We start from the raw sequence: 9,704 nt of genomic DNA, 5'->3' as shown, positions 1-9,704 counted from the left end.
GAGGGCCCCGCATGTGGGTCTAGAGGGGTTTGAGTCTACGCAGACTCCGCAACCACCGGTGACTGTCCCGGAGCATCCGCCATAGCGCACTCCTAGGACGGATGGTGGCTTGGTGCCACGTCGCCGATGCTGGAGTCGTTGCTATCAACCTCATCGTCCTGGTGTCCGTGGAAAGTGGTAGGAGCATAGCTCGCCATTCCCATGAATTTGGATGTGAGAGGGGGCAACACCAGCGTCCTTCAGAGCCCCCAAGCGCACGCGTCTGTAGGGGATGCGAGACCGTAGGGGAACCGATCGTACGGTGTTCACGGTGCAGACAATACGGTCCCTTCGGATAATCGGTGGGAGATAGTAAATAGAGAGTAAATAATAGTATGTACATTACTTACAACGAGGTTTGAGTAGAGAGTTTGCTTAGAATGAAGCGCAGGTGCCTCATCGTTGAAGTCATCGTGTGTCCCGAAGCCGATGGAGGGCGTCCCTCCGATGGGCGCCGGAGCACCTCCTCGTGAAGGTGTAGTATGCCGAGCCGGTCGGCGACAAAGTCTAGGATTCCGAAGAGGAAGGCCTAGGATGGCTCAAAGATGGGTGGAACCCACATCCCAACAGGTGGGAGTGCGGGAAACTCCTGTGAGCCGAAGTGAGTCATATTGCTTGAGCCTGCCATGGCGAAGGTGGTAGAAAAGTGGGTCATCCGATGACCAAAAAGTATTGAACATACAGTGTCTTCCCCACAGACAGCGCCAACTATCGGTGCAAAAAGTGACCAACACATAAATATTTGTAGTTTTACCACACATTGTGATCGGAGGTGGCCTAGCACTCAATCACATAGGGTTTATACTGGTTCAGGCAACATGCCCTACGTCCAGTTTGAGTCGGTCGGTGGCTTTATTTCTGAGCCCAGGTGCTCGAAGTTTGCTGTGGGGTTACAAATGAGAAGGAGAAAGATGGGGGGTATGAGAGGTCCGGTCAAACTCTGGTCAGAAGGGCCAAGAGTGACAGGAGCTCCGCTATGTGCTAAGTGAACTTGATCGATATGAATGAATCTACCTATTGGAAGAGAGCGCATCCCCTTTTATAGATGAAGGGGATGGCCTTACAAGTGAGAGGGAGAGAGTATGTTTGCTGCTAAGTCTTGTTGCCCACGCCGGTGGGTACAAGATGATTGTAGGTGCCCACAACTCTATTGATGTCACTATTGAATGTCAGATGCATGTGGGAGGTTATGTCGTCTTCTTCAGGTATGGCAGATGTCGGTGCCTGCCACACTGTTGATACCTAGAAGCACATGAGGGGTTTTACCATGTTCGCCTGGCACAGTAAATATCGGCGTCCTCAACACTGTTGATGCCCAGAGGCATGTGGGGGAGCCTTACCATATTTATCTGGTATGGGAGCTGGTGGCGCCTACAACACTATAGGGAAAATGTCGGCGCCCACAACACTGCTTGCGTTCTGTCATGCTAGGGAGGTCGTAGGGTACTGCCTGGCAGGTGCACAGGGTATGGTCCCTGGTATTGCGGTTTGACATGTGCGCCCTGCCCTACTTTCTCCGTCCATTTCCTGGTCCTTACCGGGTGGGCGTCCCCGGTCGATTGGTCCCAGTCGGCTTTGATTGCGCCAGTTTAAGAAGAGTAGCGAGCAGTGGTTTGGTCCATCCCCGGTCGGAGACGCGGGTTGGAGTCGGAAGCAGTGTTTGGCCAGGCTTTCCAGTCGGAGAGGCCATCCGGAGGTGGGCTGGAGACCGAAGCGAGTGCTCCGGTCGGAGAGGTGGGCCGGAGTCGGAAGCAGGCGTTGTTCCTCCTCGACCAGACCCTTCGTTTAGGGATTAGATCACCCTTCTGGCCAGTCATTTTGGTACTTGGGCCAGCCCAAGAGTTGCGCGTTGCTCGCAACATTTTGTCTTTTGGGCCGAGCCTTTGTTGGGAAGCCGATCCATGAGGGGCCTCAGGTTTATGAACCCGACACAAGATATCACTGGGATGACAATATGTCACATGATGGGCCAGCAGATGGTGACACCTCTATTTTCATGCATGGTGTCAAGCCCATTGGTAGTATTTGGGTAAAGGACATCGCTGATAAAGACACCATCAATGCGCTAGCTTGGTAAACTACGATGAGGTTGGACCATATGTGGAGTAAGTATGATTTTTTATATGCTAATTTGTTGTTTCCTATATTATGAAAGAAATGTTACCAATAATAATGCTTATATGTGCTACATAATATACAGACAAAGTTTATAGAAAGAAGGGGCAAGTGATGATGTTGATAGTAGGCTAGCAGTAGAGCTTCCAGCATGGTTTAAGTCTCATGTACATGATTAGCATATTTTAGTTCTGTTAGGCCGATCATTGGCAAAATTATATGATAACTTAGTGGTGACTGTGGTTTCATGTTTGTATGCAGATCAAGGAGCTACATAGAGAGAAACTCATAGAGGTCAGTGAAGGTTTGTATGCACTGTCATGTGGTCTTGATACCCGAGTTAGGGTCTATGCATCTTTCAGTATTAATGGAGTCAGGTATAGAACTATTGACCACAAGAAATCCCTGTGTACACATAACAGTGTTGTCATGGCCATCGTCACACATGAAGGTGAAACAATGGAATTTTATGGTGTCCTTAGAGATGTTATTCAGTTGATGTATAACTCCAGCGTACAAAGCCATAGGATGGGGGTTCTTCTGCACTGTGACTGGTACAATCTAGCTAGCAATACAAAGTCTACAGGCATTACGAAGTCTACAGGCATTGACGATGATGAACATTTCAAAACCATCAACATTACATCATTGTGGTATGAGGGTGAGCCTTTCATTCTCGCAACACAAGCAAGGAAGATTTTTTATTTGTAGGACACTTCCTTGGGCAAAGATTGGCGGGTCATGCAAAAGTTTGAACATAGGGATATGTATGATGTGAATGAAATAGAGCATCAAGTGCACCAAGATGATCATTGTTCTGACAATGAGCATGAAGTGCTAGAGGGTAATGGTGATCAAGTTATGCACGAAGCTAGTCATGATGGAGAAGCCACTGTCATTGAAGCCAATGTAGAAGACTTTCTAAGAGATAAGATGGAAGCAGTTGGCATACTTAAAGTCAGTGAGGATGAAGATGATGATGATACTGGAATCCAGTATTGCAGTGATGATAGTAACTATGACGGTAGAGATCACATGTCTGGAGATAATGATGACTTGTAGGAGATTTCATGTATAATCTTTGACAAAACATGTATTCTAAAACTACACTTTGCTTTGGATTTCTGGCTTTGTATTATAAACATGTCCGGTATGCTTGGTTATAAACTTGTGCTTGAACAGACACATAGGCTCTATTCGTTTCGCTGAAATTTGGCTTATGCTGATAATTATACTAATTTGTTGTGAGAGGAAAATACTGTTCGTTCGCTGAAAAGTACTATTGAAGTAGTACTGAAGAACAGGGCCATATGCTTTGTCCACCGAGATCAGTACTGCACTATGCGGACTGTCTATTGTGTACATGACTATTCTATTCAACTGCAACTAGTACTTGTTATAGGTTCATATACACTGCATAAGCCATTGACATAAAGCATTGCTTTTCACACAACATGCTTCAACCACTACGGCGAGATCATTAATCAGTTCTACCAGCATGCCAAGTACGTATACTGATATGTGTCTAGATTACCAAACCGAGGCACAAAGCAACCCTAACACGGTTGCCAATAGTGAATTGAATGCAGGAGGAAAGCCTCTGCAGTTATTTCAATCCAAAAACACAGTCACAACAGTTGAAGGGTAGATTGAAGAGTAAAGAGGAGTTGCTTTCGCAAGCAATTTCTCTTGGTTGGTTTTTGCAAATGCATGTAGCAGCTAGCCAGAGATGGGTACAATTTTTATTATCCTACGAGAGATCAAATGGATAGCGACGGACTTTCTGGTGTGTGCAGTAAAAACACAACAGCTATGCCTCATCCGTTGGGCATTAGATCGAGGTGACACTTGTTCAGATGAACTCCTCGCTGCATGGAGCTTGTAAGTTCAATAAATTTTATCGAAGACATGAGTTGGGTTCACCAAAGATGAAAGCCACTCATGACTACTACCACAATTTGAATGTATGAAAACTGTGTAGTACCATTACAGAGAAGAGTGAAGAAGTCGAGGCAAGCAACTAAGGGAGTTTGGCTTGACAAAACCACCCAATCAATGGTTACAAGGATGTCCATCTCGGTTGTCAAGGGGAACAGAAGGCCACATGATCCATTGCAAGTTGCCAAGTTTGCTTCAGAGGCAGGTGTAGTAGTCAGGTCTCAAGTACCAATTTTCCTGCACTGGAAACATTACAAGCGATAGATCGAACGTCTCAATGAATTTGTGGTCAAGCTATCTGTAAGTATGTATATCCTCTGTTGACATTCAACTCTGCCTTGAGCAACTTAGTAATGTATTTAATTTGCATTCTGCCAGTGGTTTGCTGCTGAGCTCAACTGTTGTTATTTGATTCAGGTTCAATATAATTATGCATGTAGTTATTTTGTGTAGCAGTTTAGATCTAAAATCATTTTTCTGATGTAATGATTGGTGTACACGTGGTAGATCTAGCACAGGACACGTCATTAAATAAGAATCTCACGCGTGGACAAACCAGTGAATGACACGTGTAAGTGGCAAGACAAGACACGTGGGCCAATATAAACCAAATACGTGGTAATACATGGTACAAATCCATCCTGCCACGTGGTCAAATAAAAAAAGATGCATGGGTAACTCAGGACGCGACATGTGGCCCAATAAAATGATAACACGCAGACGTACAGCATCGTGACACATGGACGAGTAAAAGAAAGACACGCGGGGTATTGTGGTCACGCCACGTGGACCAATAAAAATGCGACACATGGTCCAATGAAGAAGTGATACGTGACCCAACCGTAATACGACGTGTGTGCCAATAGAAAACTGACATCTAGAACGATAGGGACCGACACGTGATCTAGTTAGATCCTGAAACATGCAAGGACAAGAGAGGGCTACGTTGTGCAATAAGAAGGTGACACGTGACCTGAACCATTTTCAATGCAACCGGCTATAGCATGTACATGTGGAAAGCTTCTCGAACGGAAGTACCCGTCAGCATGGGTATCCCCTCCCACGCATGCCAAAATACTTCTATGACGGTCAATTTTTCGTCATAGATCAAGCCACTTCTACGATGAATTTCTAGATTCATCATGAAAGTTCAAGTACGACGCGCTTTCTATGACGAACTATTTTTGTCATAAATTCATCATAAAACTGAAATTATGACGAATTTAGCTTTTTCAGTGACGAAAGCTGTTCGTCGTAAATGTGGAAATTCCTAGTAGTGTTTCTAGAGAAAGTCAGTCTGCCATTAAAGCTAAAAGGGTGAAACTACAGCTGAAGAATAAACTAACTAACTTGGCACTGATCTTTGGTCCCGTAATTTTTTTATAAGCTAGATATTGATGGCTATTTTGGTAGCTATGTCATGGGGGGTGGACAAGGGTTTTAGATTATTTTTACAATATGAAAAGGTTGTGCCTGTCCAACTACCTAAAACTAAAAAAAAACATACCTCCATTTCGGCAGTCATTTTCCCTTGAAGTTTTGGAACTGTCTGGAATACCTCTATTGACAACTCTCTGTGATACATTTTATGCTACAACCACCAAAATCTTCCTAGGGTTGAAGGAACTAGTATTATTGGAATTACAAATACGATAAGGTGGGCAGAAGATTATGTCGGCGAAGGCAACAACAAGGTGACACTTCACAAGCTTAAGTCCATAGTTATGATTAGGTGTCATGAAATTAAAAACATCCTATTGTCCCTAGTTATATCTACATGGGTAGCTTTTGTTCTTTTATACTCCGTTTATACTTAGTCTAAAATGAGACATAGATGTTGTGATTATTTTGGTTTGAAAGACATAAAGGCGAGGATAAAAGATGTTATAGAAACGGATGCTACTATAGTATCATATCCAAGAACATCGGTTAAGTTGCAAAAGACAATGCATAGTTGAATGTGTGGATGTCAAATCTGAATCTTTCGTTTACTCAGCTCTAAGGCCGTTCTCACAACAGGATCGGCTAAATAGAAAAAGGTACACCTTTGATTTGAGCATGTGTGATCATAGAGTTGATGTTTTAGTAGAGAAAAATTTTATTAGAATTTCTGATCACCATATATCGCCATCAATGCAAGAACAACTTTATTGTAAGTTGCATAATTCGTTAAAACATACCACCAAAGATTGCAACATGTTTCGTCAATCGGCCATTGTTAAAGGACGATTAAAAATTACTGAAATGAAAGTGAATGACCAATTGAATTCAACTAGGCTTGATGGCAAAAATCCATTGCATCAGCTACCCCAAGCCGATTTACTCAAAGGTGAGAAGGTGAATACCAGAGAGGATGGAATGAAGCCTTCAAGTGAAGTTGAAAATATTATTAAAACAATACAAGTTGAAGATGTTCTTGAAGGCGAAAACTCTACCAAAATTTCAATGAAAGACATCAAGTACCTGGGGCAGCAAGGAGATTCAAAGCCAGATGCATCTAAAATCAATGAAGACAATAATCACAAGGGGAATATGTCAAAGGTTACTTTTGAGCAGCTACTAGCTAAATACCAAAAAGAGAGTGAAGTGAAGCATGCTTATGGGCCAAGTGATACAAAGAAGTCAAGATCACCCTCATGGCGCAAGTTCAAAACCTGGGATCGGCGAAGGGGGGAGTTTAGTACAGCAGCTCCATATTATCCTTTTAGGCCGCCAATGCCGACGTCGTGGATAACACCATGACACTTTTAAAGATAGCAATTTGTGTCACATATATACTTTTTCAAAATCTGAACAAACAGGCGCGGTAGGTACGCATCGGCAGCTCTGAAGTCTGAACAAACAGGCGCGCACGTAACAGACACCCGTTCCGTTCCGTTGGATTCCCCCGTTGTCCTCGTGCCGTGCTCCTTGCCGTCACCGCTCACCCCGCCGTAGCAGCCAGCCAACCGTCGCCGGCGTCGCCATCGCCATCGGCATCGCCGTCACTCCGCGGTCGACTTGTCGTACGGTGGTCGCTATCCCTTCCCGTCCCTTGAAACGAAAGCCAAATCGATCCCCACTTCCCACCTTTCGGCCACTTTACGCTACGCCTTTTTAATCCCTTCCGCCCTCCGCTTCCCGTTCCCCCCCACCGAGCACCCCAACACAACCTTCCCGTTCCCTCGGTTTCGTCCGGCGGCCATGGCGGAGGAGCAGCAGCAGCAGAGGTGGCAGGAGGGCCACCGCCTGTGCGCCAACAACTGCGGCTTCTTCGGCAGCCCCGCGACGCTGGACCTCTGCTCCAAGTGCTACCGCGACCTGTACCAGCAGCAGCAGCAGCCAGCAGGCGCGGCGCCGGGCCCCTCCGCTCCCGCCACGTCGGCCGTCCAGCCTTCCTCCTCAGCGGTCGCCGGCGCGGCCGCCGTCTCTCCCGAGCCCGAGCATCCGGCGGCGACGTCGGCCTCTGCTGCGGGCGCCAAGGCCGGCAGGTGCGCCAGCTGCCGGAGGCGCGTGGGCCTGACGGGGTTCGCGTGCCGCTGCGGCGCCACCTTCTGCGGCATGCACCGGTACCCGGAGCGTCACGCGTGCGCCTTCGACTTCCGCGCCGCCGGCCGCGACGCCATCGCGCGCGCCAACCCCGTTGTCAAGGGCGACAAGCTCAAGGACAAGATCTGAGGAGCAGGAGCCTCCTATCCCGTCAAAGTTCATCCCTTTCCCTGTCGGCGGGACTCCGGAAGAGGAGGGACGGACGACGGGTCGTCGGATTGTACGAACTACTCCCGTGTACTCTAGGATGGGTGTATGAAAGACGGTCTCCAACAGTGTACCCATAACGCTACCCATCCTCAAAATGTGTGGTATACAGTGTTCTATCGTTAAAAATACACGCTCCAACGAAGTAGGGAATCGCATGACTCATTTTTGCGTCCGATGTGACACGGAACGCAAATAAGCGTCATCTCTCCGTCTCACCCGCCAGTCTCTCCCTCTCCCTCTCTGTCCCCACGTAGACAACGTAGCGACGGATGGGGCGGGCACGGCGGCTGCGGCCGGCCTCCTCCTCCTCCTCCTCTCCCCCTCGGCCCTCCTCCTCTCCCCCTCGCGCCGCGCCGTGGCCGGGGACGGGCACCGTCGGTTCCCACGGGCGGTGCAAAGTCCGCGCTGCAGCCCACCGGCGAGGGAGGCCCCAGGCGCGGCGGCGCAGCGGCGTGGGATGAGCGCCCTCCCCGCGACGCGGTGCTTCAGGGCCGACGCGGCGGCGCTGGGTGAGCGCGCCCCCTTGCGGCGGCGCAGGGCGAGCGCCCTCCCCTCCCCTGGCGCGGTGGTGTGGCGGTGCCCCAGCCCCAAGGTGCGGCCTCTCTCCCTTCCTCCTCTCCTTACCTCACTGGCTCCGAAGTCGAGTGTCGGTCCGTGCTTGTCGTCGTTCTTTGCTGGGTCGATCTGGGGCCTCCAAAACCGAATCCAGGAACTTCATGGCTGGATCCATTCGTTCCCCCACCGGATCTGGCCTGGTCCTCTTGCGGCATCCGGCGTCGAGGGATGCGGCATAAGGATGTTCTGCGGCACCGCAGCTCCTCGTTTCTGGCCCTCTTGGCTGTTGGAGTTGGGCAAGTTTTGGATCCGTGACCCTTTTCCTGTGCGTGACCCAAACCGTGGAATAGGTGCCGCGTTTAGGTTTAGTTGTTGGGGACAGCATAAGCCATGTAAGCTGGCGGTGAAATCGCTGGCCGTTGATTGAATGAAAAATCCAAATGGAAAACGAAACCCATTGGTTTCAGAAAAATCAACATGATTCCTTTGATTTGTTTTAGACTGGAGTGATCCGAAACGTTGGCCCCGAACAAGTTCCAGAGCAGATTTCAGGTTTGTTCGCGAACGAAGGGTAGCGTGGGTGCTCGGTTTCTTCTTTTCCAATGCTCGGCGGCGACAGGGAGAAGGTTGCGTGGTGTGATGCACGATGCCTTGGAATTGGACCGCTTACTCTCATCTCACCCCCATCTTTTTTTCAGTAGCTCACTAGCTCTACAACTGCTGACGTTCTTGACCGGACAGACCCCAAGAGAGGGCGGGGGAGGAAAAAAAAAAGAAGCGTATTGGTTCTACTCCTAGATCTCTAATTGGGTCCGGTGGGTGGGTCAACCGATCAATGCAAAGGTTTGGGACAAGCAGGGGCGGATGGTGTGCGTCCGGTCCCCGTGACACCAACGTCTGAGCTGCTCTCGAGCTCGTGCTGTCGCTGCTCCCCGCCCATGCTGATCGACAAAACAACCACCTCGGCCTAAAAACTTCGGCGATTAGATGGCCGATAGCGATAGGGCCATAGGGACTTCCGGACTTCATTTTAAGTTAAGCGTTTGTAAAGCTTGATTAGGTTGGATTCTTGGAAGTTGGCACCGCGCGAACGAGCTGCAGTTGAGCTTCCTGAGCGCTTTCAGGTCCGTACTGCAAGAGTAAGCGTGTTCCAATGTTCTTGTCCAATGCAACGAGATTTTTCCTTTTCATTTCAAGGAGGCGGCGACTAGTGGAGGAGGGCGTGTTTCATAAGCTGCCCCTGCCAGCACGGCTGGCTAGCCTGGCCGTGGCCAGCCCGAGCGTTCTTATGGTGCAACCTGGATCGTGTTTGGTTCAAC

At 48.7% G+C, this 9,704-nt stretch overlaps 1 protein-coding gene across 1 annotated transcript; it reads left to right on the top strand.

The window, feature by feature from the left end:
• The first annotated feature begins 7,184 nt into the window (after positions 1-7,184).
• LOC136463442 (zinc finger A20 and AN1 domain-containing stress-associated protein 5-like) lies at positions 7,185-7,958 on the top strand. Its single transcript, XM_066462441.1, has one exon. The coding sequence runs from the start codon at positions 7,276-7,278 to the stop codon at positions 7,747-7,749; it is 474 nt and encodes a 157-aa protein (XP_066318538.1). The 5' UTR covers positions 7,185-7,275; the 3' UTR covers positions 7,750-7,958.
• The last annotated feature ends 1,746 nt before the right edge of the window (positions 7,959-9,704 follow it).

Source organism: Miscanthus floridulus, chromosome 7, assembly GCF_019320115.1.
Source record: "Miscanthus floridulus cultivar M001 chromosome 7, ASM1932011v1, whole genome shotgun sequence".
In the NCBI taxonomy this organism is placed as follows: domain Eukaryota; kingdom Viridiplantae; phylum Streptophyta; class Magnoliopsida; order Poales; family Poaceae; genus Miscanthus; species Miscanthus floridulus.
This window is presented reverse-complemented; position numbering and strand designations above follow the sequence as displayed.

Excerpts from the sequence above, each read along its gene's own strand:
- LOC136463442 (XM_066462441.1), top strand. The coding sequence starts at position 7,276 with ATGGCGGAGGAGCAGCAGCAGCAGAGGTGGCAGGAGGGCCACCGCCTG.